Source organism: Aulonocara sp. 'chitande type north' Nkhata Bay, linkage group LG20, assembly GCF_057382095.1.
Source record: "Aulonocara sp. 'chitande type north' Nkhata Bay isolate Kocher_YH1m ecotype deep benthic linkage group LG20, A_spYH_male_GT1.1, whole genome shotgun sequence".
In the NCBI taxonomy this organism is placed as follows: domain Eukaryota; kingdom Metazoa; phylum Chordata; class Actinopteri; order Cichliformes; family Cichlidae; genus Aulonocara; species Aulonocara sp. 'chitande type north' Nkhata Bay.
In genome coordinates, this window is record NC_141363.1 from 9,575,428 (window position 1) to 9,597,355 (window position 21,928).

The 21,928-nt window shown below is 40.2% G+C and overlaps 5 protein-coding genes across 8 annotated transcripts in view; 3 read left to right on the forward strand and 2 right to left on the reverse strand.

Moving 5' to 3' along the window:
* Nucleotides 1-2,966, forward strand: part of cep104 (centrosomal protein 104) — a 35,950-nt gene extending 32,984 nt beyond the window's left edge. For all 4 annotated transcript variants that reach the window (XM_086276159.1, XM_086276162.1, XM_086276160.1 and 1 more), the window contains one exon: nt 1,073-2,966. In XM_086276159.1, the coding sequence (XP_086132285.1) occupies nt 1,073-1,209 (137 nt within the window). In that variant the 3' untranslated portion in view covers nt 1,210-2,966. The remainder of the gene's footprint in view (nt 1-1,072) is intronic.
* A 163-nt stretch (nt 2,967-3,129) lies between these two features.
* b3gnt7l (UDP-GlcNAc:betaGal beta-1,3-N-acetylglucosaminyltransferase 7, like) lies at nt 3,130-5,311 on the reverse strand. Its single transcript, XM_086276164.1, has one exon. The coding sequence runs from the start codon at nt 5,097-5,099 to the stop codon at nt 3,864-3,866; it is 1,236 nt and encodes a 411-aa protein (XP_086132290.1). The 5' UTR covers nt 5,100-5,311; the 3' UTR covers nt 3,130-3,863.
* A 2,567-nt stretch (nt 5,312-7,878) lies between these two features.
* On the forward strand, nt 7,879-10,859 carry lg20h1orf174 (linkage group 20 C1orf174 homolog). Its single transcript, XM_086276166.1, has 4 exons — nt 7,879-8,120; nt 9,011-9,082; nt 9,294-9,662; nt 10,341-10,859. The coding sequence occupies exons 1-4, from the start codon at nt 8,109-8,111 to the stop codon at nt 10,479-10,481; spliced, it is 594 nt and encodes a 197-aa protein (XP_086132292.1). The 5' UTR covers nt 7,879-8,108; the 3' UTR covers nt 10,482-10,859.
* dffb (DNA fragmentation factor, beta polypeptide (caspase-activated DNase)) lies at nt 9,682-16,123 on the reverse strand. The gene is made up of 7 exons (XM_086276165.1): nt 14,732-16,123; nt 13,953-14,079; nt 13,655-13,840; nt 12,719-12,798; nt 12,448-12,621; nt 11,989-12,089; nt 9,682-11,896 (listed from the first exon to the last, which is right to left on the reverse strand). Exons 1-7 carry the CDS (start codon nt 14,843-14,845, stop codon nt 11,647-11,649), a joined length of 1,032 nt encoding a protein of 343 aa, XP_086132291.1. The 5' UTR covers nt 14,846-16,123; the 3' UTR covers nt 9,682-11,646.
* nphp4 (nephronophthisis 4) overlaps nt 15,877-21,928 on the forward strand; it is a 173,969-nt gene continuing 167,917 nt past the window's right edge. The window contains exons 1-2 of the mRNA XM_086276157.1: nt 15,877-16,215; nt 16,732-16,869. Coding sequence (XP_086132283.1) covers nt 16,036-16,215; nt 16,732-16,869 — 318 coding nt within the window. The 5' untranslated portion in view covers nt 15,877-16,035. The remainder of the gene's footprint in view (nt 16,216-16,731; nt 16,870-21,928) is intronic.

Here is a 21,928-nt window from a genome sequence, read left to right on the forward strand (position 1 = left end):
CCCCTACCTGGCCCCCCCAACAAAAATTTTCTAGACACGCCACTGTCTCCTGAACAATTTATTCTTGTCCTCTGTGGAGGGCACGACTGAGAACTTTTATGTAATCTACAGCGTCTTCTGCCAAGAGGAAATCCTGTGCTATCTGCTGACAACTCATTTGTTGGGGCTGGGCTAACAGGTTTTTACAGATGTTATGATTCTGTTACTAAAAATCACATAGTTACTTTCATTCGGTGTCCTTTGTGGTGGAGGACAAGGTGAGACGGAAAGGATTTTACTCAAAATTGTGCAACGTAGCGCTGTCATGAGAGGAAGTGGAGGAGGGCCAGACATTAGAGTGTGAAGGTGAAAGCTCAAAGGAGGATACACCAGCTTTTGAAGAGCCTGGGCAATGATAAAATGATCACATTCACCTTACATTTACATAATACATATTATTTAATGCTTTGAAGTTTTGTGGTATAATAATTCCTAGAATGTGTAATAAGAACACACACACACACACACACACACACACACACACACACACACAGATCAGATAAAAGTTTGATTTCTTCTTTGACCCTGTTGATCAGTATGATTAATAATATTTATCCTACAAGCGCATTAAACTGTAGCTCCCCTGTCGTTATCAATTCAATATTTAGACAGTACCTACATTTTGCAGTATGTAGCATTAAACAGGAAAACAGGATGATGCTAACCATTATCACCAAGATAGCTGGTCCTCTGAATACATCAAACAGACAATAGTGAACCAGGTTTTCGAAAAAAAATTTATATCAGATCACACGACTCAAAGGGAGTTGCTAATTTTTATTGGTAGCATTATAACGTAAAACATTATTCAGCATATTTGTGTTAATGACTCAGATAAGCTAGGATACAGGTTTACTGGTTCTTTCAAAGCCCTTTCTTACATAATACTTTTACATAATATTTTTAGGCCAGGTCTTGGGAGGTTAATGACAAAGTGCATGCAAGAATATAAAGGCTCCCTGCTTTATTATTCCTCTATCAGTTTACTGTAAAGTACCATTTTGTTTGTGCATATGTGTTTTGGTGTTTCCAGGCAGAGCTTTCGGTGGAACCAAGCTAAAGCAGGTCAGGTCATATGGAGCCCGAGCCAGAGCCAGGCCCATGGGCAGGGGCAGCCGAATCCCATCACTGGCTCCTTTAGCCAGAGGGTATCCACCAGGGAAGCATTAAAGCTGGTCTGAAGAAGCCCAGAGACGTCCCCTCACACTTCAACAGGAGAAAGCCAACAGTACCAGACGACCCCACCCACTCCATTATTTCCACATTCGGGCACTTTTGAGACGCTTCAGATGTATTCACTGACATATGCAATATATTTAAAGCCATTATTACTTTATGATTGAAGCCATTAATATATTTAAAGTCTTATAAGATCACAGAATTACAACACGGTGTTTTACCCATTGTTGAGACGATGACGTAAATTCTAATCCTGTTATGTGCGACAAAGTTCACACAGAACAGAAAATGCTTTTCACTACACGTCAAGCCTCTAGCCTCTCACACACCTGTCAAGTAAACATAGGCACACAGAGTGCTGTTTGCTGAAATCCCCTTATAGGATTTGTTGGTTTTGAGGCTCTTTTTTTCACTGCCATTTAGAGGAATTGTACAGCTTTAACGGGTAGTCCCTCACTGTTGGACCGCACTTCCCAACTGTGACTTTGTGTGACTCACAAGATGGATTTTAAACAGAGTTTGTGTAAAGGTAAAGCAGCAGTGTACAGGGTGATAGAACTTTAGGCTTGTGTTTTAGAAGTTGACCCCTCATAATGCAACCAGTGTAGTGAGGTTTTATGATTAGTTTCTGAGTGGTTATCTGCAATTTATAATTTATACATCCTTAAACTGCAGTACAAGCTCTCGCGTATAAACGTGCTATCGCAACGATTTTCTCACACCTAAAAAACAAACAAACAAGTGTAGCATGTAAACATTTATTTTATCCTAACCTTCAAATTGTAGAGTTTGAAGAGGCTTATTGCCTTCATCTATGTAAATGTGCTAGTGCAAGTTTGGACCTTTTAAGATTTCATCCTCTGATCCATGCACCTTGCAGATAGCTAGCTGTCCCATGGAACTAAAATCAACAGTTTCTTGTGTAGAATCGGACTACACCAGATGAATGGGTTGAGAAACTTCTATGGGTAACCGTCGCAGTTTCAGTAAAAATATGTCTAATTGCTACATCCCTTCAGAAGACGATGACTCATACCTTCTTGCACACCCAGTAACAGGAGGCGGAACGAGATCACAGTTTAGTTACAAGCAGAAGATGTTCTTTGCTTTGAGGGAAGCTTTGCTGTCGACTTCACACTTAGCCAACTGTTTACATATTTGCTTTCCTTTTATAAGAATTCTATATAGAAATAGCACTTTGCCAAAGGATGATGTTTTACTGCTGAATTTCTAGCACACTGCAGTGACTTACTTCCCTCCACAATGCCTACTGATAGTATGAAGTAGAAGTAAAATGAGACAAAGTAGGTCTCTGAGTGAAACAGCACTGCTAGAATGAGGAAAGAAGTGGACATGAATATGCTACATACTGTATGTACACCACATGGTTTTCCCTCCAGTGTTCAGAATCACATCACTGGCTTCAAACTGATAGAATCACAAGCTAAAAAGTTAAATCCTACATATAACATTAAGCCTGGTTTATAATTATCTCTTCAGTTGTGCTCCTGTTGTGCTGCACAGTGTTATGATGACGACAAAGTGATTGTGATGTATCTGGAAACGGTAATAACGTTAATGTGAGCGTATGTTTTATTAGTGGGGAAACAACTTGCTTTAGTATGCTTCTGTACTGAGAGCTGCAGCAAAAGTAGATGTAAAAGTTGTGTTCATGCATTTGTAGTCAACAGCATTTTGACTTCTTTTTTTCTGCAGATGTATTTGTTAAATAAATCATTATTCAGGGATTATTGCACATGTGCTTCCATGTAATCAAAATTCCCCATAAAAGTTACATGTAATACACGGCTCTGTTTAGGAGCCCCCTGTGTATTAAAAAAATGGGCAGTGTCCAACTTCCAGGATTATTGTTGAGCAATATAAAACACATATCAATCAAGTTTTGCAACGTTATTCAGTGTTTACAGGAGAGCTCTGGTTTTATTGACACTAACACACATGAATTTACAGTGTTACACATGTGGTTTCTTTGGTTTCAAGGCTGCCTCTGTAAATCTTACAAAACAAGGTAAAACAGAACCAATATATTATCTTTAAAATACCCATAATTAGATTTTTACAATTTACAATTTCTATTCAATAAAATAATCATTCAAATATGAATGCAGCTGTGTGTTCTATGCTGTAAATCATGTAGTCGCATGTTGCACTTGAACGTTGCAATGAAATCCTGAAGTCGGAAAAGAAAGCTTAAGGGAAACACTTAGATGTAACAAGTCAGTCTTTTTCGCACCTGCACGAACACCCGTGGGTTTATTACATCTACGTCTCTAAATACGTTTTTAAATTCAGATTAAGGCAATACAGTCTGGAATGGCACAGAAACACGGATGCTTTCACAATGCAAAAGCTGTGCTCTAGTGGTTTTTACAAAACGGAAAATCAACCCATACAGAAGTGGAGAGGAGAGCGCTAACCTGCCGAGTCAGCTGAAAACAAATCAACCGTTTTAATGTGACACACAGTATTAAATTCAGTTCATCTTCCATGTCTAACGGTAAAGGAAAAATTAACGTGACTCCGCAGATTGCGTAAAGATCATCAAGTGTGATCGGCCAAAGAAGACTTTCCGTGAGCTCAGATTTAGTGAATGCATTTACTTTATACTTTATACTTTCTGTCAATCATATCGAAGTTTTTTGTGCGCAGATCAGGTCTTGGCTGTGCACCACGCTCCACATCCTGAGCAGCTCCTGCGCGCTCAGTTTGTGGACCACGATTAGGTTTTTATAAAAGCAGGGCTCTGTGTTCATTGTGCTCGCCCTGCGTCTGGTAATGCCGAATGTCCTGAAGCCCGGATGCATCTCTGGGGATAAGTGGAGCCTCTGCAGGCACATCCCCAAAAACACATCGTCAATGGGGTACAACTCCACGCCCTCCGAGGCCACGAAGAGCCTTCGGGCTAAATAGGCGGACATCAGAAACCCCCCACCTCCCACGTAGGGTGGATACGGCTTGTCGTACAACTCCTTGGGGATGTAATATTTGCTCTGTCGGTTTCGGATGGGGATCGCCTTGGAGATTGTGTCCCCCATAAATAAGTTGGCCGCTTTGCGCTGCTCCACTTTGAAGTCGATGAGCTCCAGGAGGTTGTGCGTGTTCACAAACACATCATCGTCCCCCTTAAATATAAACTGCACTTTGGGGCAGTAGATATAGAACCACTTGAGAAAATTTACCTCTTTCAGAGTCAGGTTGAAGAAAGTGTCCATGAAGTCCCACTGCAGGATGTCCCCAAAGATTTGGTCCTCATACTCGATCAGTTTCTGTAGGTTCTTGGCGTCTTTGCCAGTGTTTGGGCTTCCGAGTAAAAACAAAGTTTTAATTTTCTTCCCATTCACGGTTTGCTCCTTCCCCCAGGTTTTACGCACGGCCTCCCTCCGGTCGTGCTGCTCGATAACGGACTTGACCACCACAAGGAGGTGAACGTTTCTATCGGCGCACTTCTCCGGGTGATTGATGAGCAAGGGGAAATACCTGCAGTGTCTGTGAAGCACAAACTGGTGAAATCTCTGGTCCAAGCGCCGGAACCAGTCCTGGGTCCTCACCGATGCGTCCGCGCTACAGTTGAGAACCTGCGCGTCCCAAGAAGACCGAGTTACATTCGGGACCCGCTGTATCTCCAAATCCTTGACGGACACGGGAGAATCTGAGGTCCCCGAACTGGTCAGAACTGTCTTCTTGAATGAAAAACACTCAGAGCCGCACCAGGCCGGATCCCTCACATGTTTAACCCCCACTGCGTCTTTCTCCGACAGTTTCAGCTTTTGGATCATGAGAAAAGACGCAAAGATCAGAGACAGACTCAACAGAGGTTTCAGAAAAGCGGGGATCCGCTTTCTACGAAAAAAGTGATCCATTGCTGTCACCGTGACACGCTGGGACCCTCAGATGCCTTCATAATGTTTCACAACTGAGCGCACCTCAGGAAGACACCGGGTAAGAGCGCTCAGTCAAGTGTCTCCTTGGCCACTTCTTGACCATGACAGCGCAGAGTGAAGTCACACATTCGTCCCTTTTGCTGTCTAGTTCGTCCCGAAGCTTCTTCTCAGGGTTTGGCTCCACACAGACTATCTGGAGACCTGATGGAGGATACCACTATCTCACCCCACCCCCCAAATATCTCCTCCCCTTAATGAACTAAACTGATCTGGGACCGGCAGATATCCCATTTCTCTCTCTCTCTGTCTAACACACACACACACACACACACACACACACACACACACACACACACACACACACACACTGTTCACCAGGTTTTGCGATCCACTAGCCACCACAACCTTATCTTATTCTTAATATTAAATATCAGTAGCTCCTTTAATCCGCGTTAATTTTCATGATTACAAGTGATAGAAAACAGTACTAAAATACAACGCAATGATTCAGAAATAATTCAACAACCATCTACGTGTGAGGAATAAAACAAACACCACAGCGTTTATAAAGGAACAGCGATGATGATTTTCTAAAGAAGTTTGACAGTCCAATTTTAATTCCAGTGCTAGGTGAGAAATACTGGACTACAGCCCTCCTCGAGCTGTCTCGGTGTTTTCTGTCTCCTAACGTACAACAATCCCACTGAGTCCGTGACGCCGAGATCCGTGGGGCCCCACCATCTGTTGCCGCGTGTTGTTGTCGGTTGCTCTGGAGGAGAGGGAGGCAATCAATAGCCTCCTGACTGGAACTGTTCGATGAATTCAATTCAATTCAATCTTTATTGGCAGACTACATGTCCATAAAAACAAGACAGGAAACACACACACACAACTCCCCCCCCCCCCCCCCACACACACACACACAACACAAGGTATACCATTAAATATATATATGTATATAAATAAGTATATAAAGCATTTGTAAAAATATAAAACCATAATATACATAAAACACAATTACTTAAAATAAATCAATAAATACACAAACACTTTAACCAGTGCTTTCTGAGACTGGATGAGTAACGGGAACCACTCACTGTCGGATCTGTAAGTGCTAAAATTATACTGTTACTCGAACCATCCAGTCGTTCTCTAAAACTGAACATTAACTTTCTTAAAAGTGCTTTAAAAGTCCAGACACCCACAGCTACAAACATCTGACTGGCACTACCACTTCTAGGTATCCTGCAAAGGATTCTCATCGCATCATTATATGCAACATGCAGCTTCTGCATGCTACATTGTTTGTAGGATGACCACAAGGGGGCAGTATATAGCGGTGTGCAATACGCTTTAAACAAAGCCACTTTAACTGGAAGTGAACAAAAGCTGAATTTGCGTGCAATAGTATTTGCCTGCACATAGAGCTTACATCGTTGTCTGTATATGTCATCATCATCATTCATTTACTCAGTAATAAAGTGACCGAGGTATTTCACCTTTTTATGAACTTCAAGAGTTTTTTGTGCCAGTTTAAACAAAGGGAAATTTAGCTGTTTATCCTGCTTGGTTCTACATATCAAAACAGCACTTTTAGCAGCATTGTACTCAATGTCATATTGCACACCATATTCAGTACAGACATTAAGAAGATCCTGTAACCCAGCACTGCTTGGACTAAAAACAACCAGGTCATCTGCATACATAAGATGATTTATCGGTGCTTCACCTAATATACACCCAGTGTTACAGGCTCTCAGCTGTATGGACAAATCATCGACATATAAATTAAATAAAATTGGAGACAAAATCCCACCCTGTCTGACACCATTGCTGACACCAAAGGGGGCAGAAATACTGCTTCCCCATTTAACCTGCATGTTCTGATGAGCGTACCAGTAAGAGAGAATCCTCACGATGTATTGAGGAACTCCCCGTGTCTTCAATTTATCAAAAAGTTTTCTGTGGTTCACTCGATCAAAAGCCTTAGAGGCATCAATGAAACACATGAGGACAGATGAATTTTTAGCCCTATACAACCTGACTATTTCCTTGAGTGCATATATGCACATGTCAGTGACAGAACATGAAATGATTTCTAAATTATGTTTATTTATTGTTTTGTTACCGGACAGAGTCAACTGTATGTTCTAAATTATTACATAGCTGTTAAAACCGAAGCCAGTGTGATCTGTTGGCTGACTAAAAGAATTAGACGCTTCTTTAAAAACCTTATTGCGCCATCTTGTGGACATCGATTGGAACTGCATTCGACTTCCGGAATCTCCTCCTTCATACGTCACTGCTAAACAAAAGCCAAACTTTGAAACATGGCGTGAACTGGCATTTTACGTATGATTGTCCAATCTCTCAAAATAACACGGAGAAATACGAGCTTACTGTGAACCAGCGTGTCACGAGAACCCCTTTCATTAGCACAAGTCACGAGATGGGTGGAAACAACTCCCGCAGAATCACTGAGATGGCGTAAAAGTGGAGAAAGCCAAGTTTGTCAAAAAATAAAATATTAAAATAGTGGGGGGAAAAAAAAACCTAAACGAAAATAACATACATAGAAAAATAGATCTAGTAAAAAGCATTTACAAACCCCTCGAACTAAACTACTTTTAATTACATATATATTTTGTAATAGAAATCTAATATTATATATATAAATATAAAATAACACGTGCATTTTAAGATATACTTATTTTTTTCTCTATTTTCTCTAATGCTCTTTAGTACGGGGTGGCGTCGATGGCGGTGTAGTGTGGCGCAGAGGACGTCCTGATATTGAAACTGCAGACCTCTGAGTGAACCTCACCAGCAGGAAATACACCGGGTAGGCGGCGGGGAGCGCTTACGTCGTAAAATTATCGCCGTTGTTTAGTCGCTAGTTGAAGCCAGCCGATTGGAAAGCCAGAAAACCCCAAGGTGGTGTAAACTTTCAATATCGTAGCTGAAAAACCTAAATATCCACGCCGGCAAATGATACATAAGGTAAGTACATGTTTAATTAAATGAGAAAACCGGCAGGCAGGTCAAATTAGTTATTTTTTTCTCTCCTACTGTTAGCTCGTAGCTGGCCGCATTAGCTTGTTGCCGAGATGTCGAAATTAGGCGTTTTTGTTGTGTTTAGTGACGCCTAGCTTCGTCGTGACCTTCGTGTTGGTGTTATTGTACCGATACAGACGGCTGGAGTCATTGTTCTAGCAACATAACTAGCATGGTTCACATTATGATACCCGGGGCATTTTTGACTGGGGGTGGGTGGGTTATTTTCCGACGATATTGCTTTGACTTTTCTAGGCGAAAGCTAGCTGCTGTGCTGAGCAGGTGTTGTTGTCTTAGCAGTTCAACTATCAGCTGCCTTTTATGGACTTACATTCGGCGTAGCTCGGGCACGTCTACATGTGAAAAAGCAACGCTGGAGGGATTAGGGATGTACTGGAAGAACTGGGTCATAGTTGACGAGTAACGTGACTTTAATTTGCCAGTAAATTAGCAGGAGTTTAGCCGGCGGAGGATAGAGGGGTGCTGTTGGAGGGTTTAAGCAGCTCAGCGGGACTGCAGAGCCAGCTTTATAGCTATCCATTGACGTTGTCCACTATTTAATATTTTTTGTTAAGACAGTGTTTAAAATGGAAAATGACAAATCTGTATGCAAGCGAAAATTCTAAAACTGTCCCCGTTAAACAGCTGTCCGATAAATTTAGTTTCTTTTACTGAGTGGAGTGAAAACATTTGCTAATGTTCTGCTTAGCAGGAGCAAACGCTGGCATTATGACGGCTTCCTCTCAGCTGACTAAAACCATAGTTTGTTTTTTTCCCCACGATGTCATTGCATTAATAAAGTACTTGATATAAACAAACATCATGATACTTTGCAGATGCCTGGTGAAGTTGATCATTTGAAGCCAAGAAAGAGGAAGAGCAGCTCTGAGACCAGAAACTCCAGAAAGGTTTGTTTTGTCTGTGTACATAATGCTGCAGATGTGTGATGAGTCAAAAAGAAAGGCAGGAGTTATAGTTATCTACACCCCTACAGCTGTAACCCCTACACCGGACAGCTGTGAGTTGCTCCAAATTAACTGGATCTGATTACTGCAGTGGAGTCCCGCTGTGGTTACCCCAACATCATCCTAACTTTGTTCCTTAACTTTTGTATCATAGACATCTGCTGCAAGGAGGAGATGTGTGAAAAGTCCAATGGCGAACTCGTCATCTGAGAGCAGCTCAGCAGTTGGGAACACTAAAGCAGCTGGTCCTCTGGAGAGAGACTCCTGCATCAGCTGTGAATGCCACCAGTCTTCTGGCAGGAGGAGGTGCTCAGCATCACCACAGCATGAAGGACAGGAAGGTAAAGAGAACACGCTGATGGTGGGACAGGATTCAGACAGCTGCGTAATGAATAGCATCTGGGACAAATATGAGCCTGAGCATATGGATTATGAAGAAACGAGCAGAATTATGTTCCCAGATGATGACAGTAATCAGATCCTTCCTGTGGAGCAGTTCTTTGGAAACTTGGATGCTGTACAGGTGAGGCACGTTTGTTTTAATTCCTGGGGGAAACAGGGTTGTTTGTTGTTTTTTTTTGTTTGGTAAAGAAAACGTCTGCTTACTGATGATCAGTTCAGAAGAATCATCATCCATATCTATTCATTTAAAGCTGCACTTCTAGGGTGTTTTGCAATAGACATGGGAGTTGAAAGATATGTTAGACTTGTTATACATTTGGACCTTGACATTGGTGCATTATTGGATGTACCAAAAGGCTCTTCCTGCTAATAAAACACAAAAGATGGGCAATAATGTGCAGAGTAGAAGACCACGAGTTGTTACATAAAAGCCTCACTGTGCCAGGAGTCCCTAACGTATACATTATAAGTTCGCCTTGAGGTTTGGATTCTTTCTCAAATAAATGTGATTGCTGATTTTTTTTTTTCCTTCTCTTTTTCTGGTCTCACTCACAGTTAACATTAAATAAACTGACATTTCACCCTCTTATAAGCAGGGCTGGAGTAATATGAGAGCAGTAACAACCCCTAGTTAGATTTGTTACTCACTGATAACTTTAATTTTATCAATACACATAGATTTTTATCCCCCCACTCCCACCACATCTCTAGGCCCATCATTCCTGCAGTTATATCTTCAGCACAATTGGTGAAAATAATGTTGCATTAAATGAATTCTAAATACGGATTCATCCCACAGGATTTTCCTGAAAGATCATCCTCGTCTTCTAGCCGCGCCCAAAGGAAGAACAGGAGGCGACATTACTACGCTAGAGAGGACAGCGATGAAGACGAGGTGGATTTTAGCGGTGTGCAGCGAGACAACGGGGTGGGCACTTAGTGAAGAGTTGCCGCTCTTATAACTGAGAAAGTTCTGCTCGTGAAAAGACATTAAACCTCTCAGCACTTAGAAAACTACCTGCTCAAACATTGCATTCAATCAGTAATTAGATTTTTAAAAAGTCATAACTGCAATAGTAAAATGAAAATGGCCAATGTGAGTAAATGCAGTAATGTTTGTGAAATTATTGCTGAATGTATGCTCACATAAGTGTTTATAGCACTTTGTGTAGAAAATTGAAATCCTGAGCGCAGCTTCAGATTAGCCTCTGAGATACTAAAGAAAATGCTGGATTTAAGTTTTTGTTTTCCCATACAAATAAACTGATTAATTGCCAATGTTACATGCTGACAAGAGCAACAGAGTGACAATTTCAGTCTAAGTTTAGATTACACGTCTGTAATGAGGAGGGATGGAGCATGAACATCTGTACTGAGAGCTTCAATAGCACAAATTCATTGCTTAAGCTGAACATCTTCAACAGTTTTCTGCATAAAAGTCATTCACCAAGTGTCTCTTCATCCTCAACTCGTGTGTGTGCTCACGTTTCTGGCAGCTTTGAAATATATAACATCTGTATCAATACATAATCAATGTAATGAATTAATTTTCCCTGAGAGGGTTCTTCTAAAATTTGTAAGAGTGTTGTTTAAAAAAACAAAACAAAGGTTCCTCATACAAGACTGCAGTCTGAAAGACTGGATAATTTAAACCTGAGTGAAAATGTAATCTAATCAAGAGTTTAACAGTAATTGCACTAGATGTTGTCGCCTGTATTTTTTACATGACTGTTCTAAACCGTCCAAATATTTTATATATTTACTGCCTTATTTATGTCAATTTGCTTTTCACATTTATGCAGCATTCTCAGTAAATGCATGATTCGTTATCATCTTTGTACTTAATTTGTGTACTTTACATCACAGTGCCAATACAGTGAACAAATAAATGAATTTCATGGTTTCTTAAGTGTGGTCGATCACTTCCAATATGAAATTAAAGCTCAGCATGGTGGGTTTGGAGCTCAGAAGCTGATGTCACGACTACGTCGAGGAGATTGCAAAGGCAAATTTACCTTTCCAGCTGATGTGATGGGTTCTTTTCAGAGTTAATTATTTACCAAGTCCATCAAACAAATCACAGTCCACTCATTTGTCACAGGACTTCAAGTCATGCGCCGTTTCTTTACTTTGGGCTTCTGTTTTGCTTTTAGATCCTTGGTGGCATTATTATAGATCTTCTTGGTGTCACACTGCAGGTTGTGAGCTCCTTTTTTGTGGCAGACGATGTGGACCAGCTTCAGGTTTTCCCTCGTGAACAGGAGTTGGTAGAAGTAGTTCAGGTTGATGTCAGTGCTCCTGTGATTCTGCAGAGCTTCCAGCAGAGCGGGAATAACTGTCCTCTTCTTTTCAATCCTGGAAACAAATTGAAGAATTGTATGAAGGATGTAAAGCAAAAAAAAAAAACCTCAAAAAAATCTTGTAAATAAACTAAAGGTGGCGTGAACCTGTGGTCCAAATTCCAAGTGCTGAAGACAATCCTGCCCTCGCGGCTTCCATAGGGGTTGATAGAGTGAAGAGATTTGCACACGTTCTCATCAAATGATCCCTGAGGATGCAATTTAGAGGAAGAGGAACTTAGTCTGAAGCACATCTGGACTTAATATTTTTGAGACATTTTAAATGTAATGACTGTTAAGCCGAGTTAAACACTACTTTTTATCTTTGCCCTGATTCTCACACCACAGTGCACTTTTGTCTCCGACTCTTCTGTTCACATACAACTAACCTCGGACAAGTCATTTGGAGCAGATCCCAGCTACTCTGTACAGATTCAAGAGTCTTTCCCTCAGAGCTCAAAAGCCTGTCTGTGACAGTGTAAAACTCATGTTGCCTGCATTTGTTTCTCATGCCCATTCAACTCTGTTAGGCCTCTTAATACCTCACAGCTTGTATTCTTGTAGTACCTGGCAGGTGAACCATCCCTCCTGAGTACAAAGGCGATCTGGTTGCTTTTCAGTCCTGTCAAAGTAGCAGCCATTATACTTGGCTGTTTTCAGCATTTCTGTGAGGCTCTGGGAGGTTTTCAAAAACTCTGCCCTCACTTTTGCTTTCTGTATGGATTTGGTGGCATCATCCAGCTGACAAAAACAAAAAACACAACTGTTAGAACAACTGACTGTGGAGCAATCCTGTAGAGACCTCAGGTACAGAGTGTTACCTGGCTCCCAAGTTTACCTCTTTCAAGTAGCCGCGTATCCTGCTTTCACAGTTGTACTTCATGTAGGCAGACTTTGTTTTAAATCGAGAATCAACACCTGAAGAGAAACACAAATAACAAGATGCTCAACAGATTCATTTAGACTCACATCAAGAGAAAAATCTGTGAAAAAGTGATCAATTATACAGACGTAGTCACACTGCTCAAACATTTTTTTCCAAATATAATGGTGTTGAGTCTTCACAATGCTTTTATACTGGAAAAAGACACATGACTGACTTAATCTATTCATGGTTTCCCAGTTCTCTAGTAACAGTAGCACATGTCTTATAGTGCTTTTCTTTAAAGGGATTTCTTTACATTGACACAATATTTGTAATATTGCCTATGTACAGCACCATAATGGATTTTAAAATCAATCAAAATGTGATTAAAGTGCAAATTTTCAGCTTTATCTCAAGGGGTTTGATCAAAGTGTTGCATTAACTGTTTGGGAATTCGAGTCGTTTTTATACATAAGCCCCATTTTCAGAGGCTCAAAAGTTAGTTTTTTTATTTAAATCTATTTATTTATTAATTATTATAATTTATATTATTATTCACAGTACATGTGAAGAAGTAGCAAAGTCCAGCAGAAAGCAGTAGGGCAGGGCAGCCTCCACCCTTTATGACCCTCATAGGTCAAGGCTCAGCAAGCCTGTTAAATCCCTTGAATTAAAGCTGAAAGTCTGCACTCCAATCACATCTTGATTGTTTGCTTTAAAATCCACTGTGGTGGAACATAGAGACAAATTCACAAAACACTGTCAAAATTCCTACAGGCCTAACTGTAATCTTTGAGTCTTGTGCAGACAGGCTGGGAGTTTGACCTCAAAAGAAGCCACGACAGGAAAAGTCTGAGGAACTCTAAAACAAAACAAAGAGTGCTTCTCCAAGAGGATGAAGGCTGCTACCTTGGAACCAGTCTTCGTCCTCCCCTCTGCTCTCCAGCTCCGACCTATCCTCCAGGTTCTGTAGCAGGTCTGTCAGGATTTTACGCCTCTTTGAAGACTTCTCATCAGAGAGGAGCCCCTTCGCTGCTTCAATGAGGCTGTCGGCATGCCGGTCTGTGTTGAGTAGCTGACTGATGTCACACACAACTAAAAATCAGATAAAGATTAGGCAACATCACAATCATCCAGCAGTTTAGCTGACTGGGAGAATAAAAACACAGGTTTACAGTAGAAACTTGTCTGGTGTTGATCCTCCTACCTCCACTCCAGGTCTGCCCTTTAGACATAAGAACCAATTCGGTGTTATCCGCCAAAGTTGGGAAGAACTCCTCCGTCACTATTGTCCCGTCCTCATACAAGCAAACACGTGCACCAGAGAGTGGCACCTGGACTCGTGGAGAACATAACAGGTAAAAATACCAATGACAAATGTGTTGTGTGGACTAGAAGTAGAAGCTTTTTAGACCAGATAACTAATCTGTAAACTTGACATATTTTATAAGAGAGCCATCTGTGAGAGTCTGCTCAGATTAAATGGATTTATTTATCCGATGTAAACTCCAATTAAACCAAATCCCTGCAGTACAGATTTCCACCAACAGATCATTTTCTCTTTGTTTCAGCGAGTTTATACAAAATGTGCCCGAGGCCATACTTAATAATGAACGAATTCTGCTCCCAGCCCATCATAAACAGAATTTAATATAAACGGAATAAAAAAAGCATCTTGAAATATGAACGTAGACGCTACATGTCACTTTGACCTGAACGTGACATAACTGTTGCTTTTTCACTTACATCCTGTTTACAGAGTTCTCTAAAAATGATGCGAAAATTATTTTATGTCGTATCTTCTTCACAGTGGAGATGATCTGGGACCAAACCAATCACGTATCGAGCTACTACTAATTAGGAAAAATAAAAGCCTAATTTCTTTTGTTTACTAGCAGCGATGACGTTTATGTCACATCCTCTCAGATAAAAAAGCGGAACAGCCGTATAAGTTGTTAAAAACTAACTAATTCCCACAAGACTCACCAGTAGCAAATTGCAGGCCTTCTTCAGTAGTTCCTTCACATCTTTTGCGGCAATTCCGTATTTCCTGTTTTCACTGTAACTCCTAATTTTCACAGGTTTAATTTTCCCGAACATTTCGCTGTTTTGTTTTCGGTTTGTACCTACCGCTTCCTTCTTCTTCCTCCTCTTGTCCTCTTGAGGCTCGGAGCAGCAGCGGAAGTGTGTGATTGCCCCCTACTGGTGCTTTTCCTTACTTTCTTTGCTATTGTGGCGTGATTGGTGGTGAAAGTAACTTATATTTATTTACATTACAGTAATATCTTCATGGGGAAAACATTCCGCGTGTTGTAGACACACTGGATATGAAGTACACGTTGTTAATATTAATGATTACAATAATAATGCAATTCAAATGGCTTTATTAGCGTTACAGTTTATATAGGTTATGCAACACATGATAACAAGTCACACATCTGTCTTAATCCCTTTTGAAATTTTCATTGGATTCTCACGGTTCTGTTTTTGTCTTCCTCTTTCAAACACTGGGCCAGTACTTGGTTAGGATTTTCTCTGCTATATATCTCTGAAAGTGGAGCTATTTTTGCCAGATCATAATACATAGATTATTCTGACATTCTCTTTTCTTTTCAGTGCATAATTTGTTTTTCTGTCTATTGGTTTTAGACAGCAGTGTTTTGTGAGAATGGGCAGCGTGTGTCCTTCTGGGGGAACTGAGTCTAAGCACCCCCCTGAATTAGCTGCTCATGTGTTCGCCATATCAGCTTAAGACTACAGCTCCTCCTACAAATTATACTCTACTAATATATTAAAGATAATTATTACATGTGTATATTTAAAAAGAAAATAACATTTATATTGCGAGTGTGGCAATAAACTAACTTTAAATTGGAGATGCTGACGTTCATACAAGATCTAAATGGAAAGATGAGTATTACCATAGCAACTGACGCAGCACGACGGGAAATACCAACTGAAAGGTATGAACGATTATAGGCGGCCAATACGAATTTTTCTGTATATTTTAAATTTTGGGAATAAAATGTAGACTTGCATTAGAAAATACAGTTCGTATATTAAGTATATTTTCAAATAATGTTTCTCCCTCGTGAACGCTCCTGATGAAATAATTTATTACATATCCCCCCTTTGTTCTAAATGATAGAATCTGATTTCAATATGGCGGCCACGGCTTAAACATCTGAACGGATGGAGAAGACTAAATTCAGAGTAAAACATTGGTTGCGTTCAACATTTCTGAGTTTTTTTGTTCAATGTCAGGCTAATGTTTATTTTAACTAAAGGACATGGTAAAAATAGAAGACATACCCAGCATGGCGGACGACTGGAAGCAAGTGTTTGAGAGGAACCGGATGGTTCCCCCGCACAGCCAAACCGTAAGGCTGGCTGTGGAAAGCCGCTTCACCCAGTCCCACGGCTTCCAGCTCACCCTCAACCGTGTCACTGCAACTCACCTCCCATCCCAGGTGACTGTTTACAGTTAGCTTTCAGTGCTAATTAAAAACATAGAAAAAACTCTGCTATAGCAATTCACTAGAGGTTTAGCAAACCTAAATTCAATGTATTTTAATCTGTGAGCTTGACTTTGTATTGACTGTCAAAATAAAAGTCACGATAAGGCCTATTCAGTATCCATCTCTGTGACACTGCGCCTGAAGAAATCTCGCGAACCTTTGAAAAATGTTATATTTGAAGGCAACCATACATTTTTTTTAATCAGACACACAATCAATGTCATGGGATTATTAGTAAATTCAGTCTATATGTAGAGCATCAAACAGTACCAAAGTGAATCTGACATCCACTACTTGCTGGCATTATCAGTTACAGCGATGCAAAACTGAGCATTCAGATATTGGGAACCTCATTCTGGGGTGTTTTTCATGAAGTTGGATAATAGTCATAAAGGAGGATTTAAGTTTAACTCTTCACTTGTTAACAGTGACTTTTCTAAGATGCATATGCTTCCTTTTTGCTCATAGGAGAAGGCAGTGGGAGAACAAAGTGTGACTTACCAACTACGGGCAACGCTGTTTGACAGAAATCATCAGCACTTTTTTGGGAAAACATGGAAGAGCTCACCTCAGACAATAAAAAACAACAAGATCACTTTTAATGAGGTAACTCTTCTCTAACAGGCATCCCACTGAAACAAGTTTACTCCAAACAGCACACAGCTGTTGCATATATATATAGGCTCTTTTAAAAACCCCTCTCATGTTATTTTGGCAAACAGCGAGTCGATGATTATGTAGTAAAATCAATGTGTATTCATCCGTAAATTCCATTCATTTAGGGCAGCCGTTATTTAATTAAAAGCAACTCAAAAGCTTTACCAATTAGCCGTCTTTAAATTAGCAGCATTGATTTCCCTAAGTTCTGCTATGCTCTTGAGGATCCTGTCAGCTAAAGCACAGCAAATTACAAACTGAAGTGATTGCCAATAAGTGATTCCAGTTGCATTTGATGATTTCGATTCTTTTTTCTCATCCTGCAAGTTGAAGAAGAGCTAATTTCCTTGTGAGGTAAAAATTTAGTATTAGAGAGAACTTTGAGACAAAGTTTCATAGAAAATATCATGATTGTATTACAGATGTGTGCCACTTTATGGCAGTGATCAGTTAGTCCTGGAAACTCTAATAACTGAAAAAGCACGTCATTCATTACATTGATAGAAAAATCACATTATGTCCAGTATTGCTAGAAAGACCTTTTACTCGTTCATTAACTAGTCTTTACTTGTCTGACAGTGGTAATTGTATATAATGTGGTGTAATAAATAGCTTAGTCCCCCCCCCAAAAAACAACATTATACAAATTGAAAAATGAGAGTTTTTCAATTTTGTAATTTTTATTTCAAAAATACCCCCCACTAGCCCGTTTTGATTTTGTTCACTTTGGATAGTGTGCCCAGGTTAAAGTTGTGTGGAGTAATATACAGTGTGTAGTTGTTCAGCTTAATGAACTAGACAAACTGTACAGCTCATCCTGTAACAGCAGTGCCAAAACCAATAGGAGGATCAGACAGATTCATATCTCAGAAGTATGTGATCGCATCTCCCCATATCAGTGAGACTGAAGTTTGCCTGCTGAAATTCACGTGTTATGGTGCCAAAAGTAGTAGTGCAACATCATCATGTTTCTCAATACTTTGTATTACTCTTAGTGTCAGGTTCAGACAGAATGACCTCTGTGCAAAGTGAGGGAATTTTCAGCCGCCAGCAAATGTGTTTGAGCTAGTTTCATCTAGAAACGAATGACATGAGAGCTTTGCCCTTTCTGGGCCATTAGGTGAAGTCCAAACAGGCTGAAATAAGTGTGAGTGACCACATGAGACCGACAGCGGCAGGGCAAAAAAGAAAGTTGTCCATTTGTAACTGTTCAGCAGTTCTGCTAAGCACCAGCTGGGGTTTTTTGAGTAAGCCATTGCCCTTGGAGATGCTGTGATTTGCTTTCTATGATTGTGTGACAACCAATCATAAAAAAAAAAAAAGCTGCCAGTGTAACATTGTGGAGACTTTGGTTTGTTGTGCTACTTTGGCTCAGCCTTCTCTGCTTCACACTCTCTCTGAACAGATGTGGTTGAAAAATCAATCAACTCTTTTCACTCAAGACTGTGTACTAGCTACAGAAAACTTAACATCTAATAGTGCACATAGCAGGGTGCCTCATTTAATGTGCAACTCAGTTGCACATTAAATCGCGCAGTTGCAACTCATTAGTTATCTGCCCATGCACACAAGTGAACAAGAACAAACATGTCTGCTACCTTGCTATAACTGTCATCATGGATTTTACTTGTGCAATCAACAAGATCAGCAGTCCTGCTAAGAAATCAGCATGAGGTTGTTTGCAATTGATACACAAAACCTGCAAAAGACCCAGTGAACTATAAAATGGGCCAAGTAACTTGTGAGGAGTCTTTGGCCATGGTAGCATTTCTGCCTGGACTGAATTACAGTACAGCACCCTGGAAGCCGGCTTCCCAACCAAAACACTCTTTTTTTGTTTACTCAAAAAAAAAAAAGATACAGTGGGCGTTTAGTGTTATCCTACTGTGTTGTGCTAGTGAGATATTGAGTCTCAGAAGATACCAGAGGCTTGTAGTACAAAGCAGGATTTTGTCTTATCCAGATAACTTCTTAATTAACCCTGAGTTTGCCCCCTGACCCTTCAATTCTCTGGAAAATAGCGACACCATTGTTGGACGAGCCATTGCCCACTGTACCCACGTAGTAGGATGGGATAAAGTTTTTTTTTTTAAATAAAATCTCATATCTAGGAATTTTCCCCCAGTAAGAATTCCCCCAGTAACTTCCAATTCTAGACTTTCACATTTATTCAGTCTCACATTTATTCAGAGCGTCTTTGTATTTGTGGTTTTTGTATCAAATGTCCTACATTAGAAATCTGTTTTTTTATTTTTATTCTTTAGTTGGTCTCAAACTCTTAAAAACACCACTGAGACTGCAGCTGAAAGAATAAAAGCTAAAACCTGTCTTTTAAAAATTAATTGAATTAAATACTCAATTATATTCCATCAGATTCTCCTGTGGCCTAATGATAGAGCTGTGATATGGATAAATCTGTTAAATTATACAATCAGTATTTTTGCCAGCTCTCTTCCCAGGCTTCAAATATGGTATATTACTATAATAGATCTTGTCCAGTCTTATTGACTGCAAAGCACTTAAAGCGCTCACGTGTTTATATAGGACTTTTAGTATTAAACTGTTGTATAGTGCTTTCCCTCTCTCTCTCTCTCGCTGTCAGACACACACACTCTGCTGCTTTTTCTGTAGCAGATGTGTTGCTTTCTGTCTGCATTGTGTGTTTAACAATCAGCTGATCTGCTACCAGTACACTTATCCATGCTTGTAATTGGTTAGCCAGTTGGTCTCCTGCATGGGAAACCCTGGGTTAACTTAGTGAGCTGATAACCAGGCTCATGTGAGGGCTTATTCTGATTGGCGAAGTTAAAATCAGTCAATCCAGAAAACAGAGTTGCAGAGGGGTGCAACATAACTAAGATTGCCCTTTGGGACAGCTACAAGTACTTATATAATGCTTGGTGTGATTTAGCACATGTATTAATATTTTTATGTTTATTGACTTGGGATTGTAGTTGTATGCAGTTTCAGTCAAAGGTCAGATTTGTTGCACTTTAGTCTTTACGATTCATTTTCTTTTTTTCCAAACATGGTCTCAGTCTGTTCAGAGTCTTTGAGTCTTTTCTTCTCTGTAATCAAGGGGAACAAAAACGGGGAACAAAAAAGTATTTTTGATGTCAAGCTGCTTGGTGTACTCTGTGAAAGATCTGCTTTGATGATGAAATTTTCAATTTCTTATTGAAAATACCGAAGGGAATGTTGTGACAGCCAAAGACTTGAGATACAAAAGATAAAATATACCGCACTGATATTGAAGTGCACCGCAACTTGGATGATCTTCATCCGTTGGGTGGGTTTCCTACAAGAGAAATATACCAGGTCAAATCTTGATTGAGTGGATGATGTCTGGAGTTAGTCCCCTAGGCGCTTCATGGTGTCTGCACGCTGCTCCAAATACTTAAGACAGGGACAAATTTTCGTATGTGGATCAATGAAAGAATCCATATATTCAAATGGAAAGATCCTCTTTTCAGCCAGGAACCCACCAGGGACTTTCCTGTACTGTGAGTAAACTCATGATAGCAACAAGTAGCTTTTTGTGCATCACCAGAGCTTTATTGGTTAGGTGTGAGGATAGTTTGCCAAAGAAGCTCCCACTGATGCACTAACATCTAATGCCCCTACCATGCAGTTTACTAAGGGTTCACTTTATATCAATGCTGGCAGCATTGGAATTTTCCTTGTAATGTCAAGCCTCCTTTCTACTTTCAAACCACAAGTAAGATCAGAGCTGAATCTGATAAATCCCCTCGATTTAAAAACAGTATTTTATTTCAAATGTAACTGTGCCGTCAATCCACACATCTACCCACCCACCTGCTTAAATCACTTTTTTAATGTAAGTGTGCATGCGGTGAAAAAGTTCAAGCTTTTATATTTCAGCCATTACTGAGATTTAAAAAGAGAGGTCTTGTTAAATCACGACGTGCTGTTAGATTTGCTTGTAGATTAGTCCGCCAGTCAGCCATCTCATCTTAACAGCTACTTTAACACTGGATGTTAAATGATTTACAACTGAAGTGGCTGTAATGTGTCTTTTATGTATTACATGAATACATTATTTTAGTTTGCAAAGACTGCTACATGTGGTGATTGTGACTGGATGCCATATTGAAGTTCCACATTGCATGTTGCATTTTAATTTTAATTTATGCAAGTTTGCATTGTACCCCAAAATGGTGAGCTTCTGGTCCTGGCAAGCAGTGAGTTTGTTCTAAGAAGGTCCTTCAAAAGGACTGACAGCAGAGTCAACGTGTAAGTCTCAAAAGATTAGACATAGAATTTTTGAGGTAAAAGTACTGCCAGAGCCATTCAGCAGATGGTATGACCCCTACAGAGCCCTAATGTCGTTACAAGAAAGTGCCATCTAAATCCAGAGATCTCTGGCAGCTGCTAAACTGCTAAATTTTGGAAACAGGAATTATGTACCTCCCTCTAAATTACAGAAAAGTCAGGTTTTTAGTTTTGCATATAAGACATCTTCTATAAGAGAATCTTGGGGATGCCACCTTCAGTTTGTGCAGTAACTAAAACCACTCTGATGCAGAATAGTCACCCTGCTGATGGTGGGGCTGTATTATCTTCTTGTCTGACGAGTGACTGCATTTACCTGCCAGAAGCTTTCTTTTGAAAAGCCCTTAAGTTGTGAACTACATAAGGTGCCCCTGTGTAGTCGCATTCCTTGAAAATGTTGTCTCCCTGCATCATATTTACGATAATTTACTGGGCATTTTGCTATGTTTGAGCAGATTTCTGGAGAACAGCTGGATGTGTGTGTTCTCTCACTCAATCAAACATCTGAAGGTCTCTGCCTCCTGGTCGGAAGCCAGCGACCCACTGTTTTTATGATTGCATCAGAGCAATGCAAGCTCCTCTGTAGCTTCCAAATTTGGAGGTGCCTCATGAGTTTAGACTGTTGTACATGGTGTTTTGAGAAACCCTTTTAATGGAAGGAGTATTGTGAACTGTGGCTGGCTGGTAAATGCAGAGTGTTGCATAAGTCTTTGTG

Coding starts and splice junctions, on each gene's coding strand:
- b3gnt7l (XM_086276164.1), bottom strand. CDS start 5,099: ATGGATCACTTTTTTCGTAGAAAGCGGATCCCCGCTTTTCTGAAACCT.
- lg20h1orf174 (XM_086276166.1), top strand. Junction 9,083..9,293: donor AGACCAGAAACTCCAGAAAG/GTTTGTTTTGTC, acceptor TTTGTATCATAG/ACATCTGCTGCAAGGAGGAG. Junction 9,663..10,340: donor GAAACTTGGATGCTGTACAG/GTGAGGCACGTT, acceptor TTCATCCCACAG/GATTTTCCTGAAAGATCATC.
- dffb (XM_086276165.1), bottom strand. CDS start 14,845: ATGTTCGGGAAAATTAAACCTGTGAAAATTAGGAGTTACAGTGAAAAC. Junction 12,799..13,654: donor GGACGAAGACTGGTTCCAAG/GTAGCAGCCTTC, acceptor GTTTCTCTTCAG/GTGTTGATTCTCGATTTAAA. Junction 12,090..12,447: donor AGGGATGGTTCACCTGCCAG/GTACTACAAGAA, acceptor TTGCATCCTCAG/GGATCATTTGATGAGAACGT.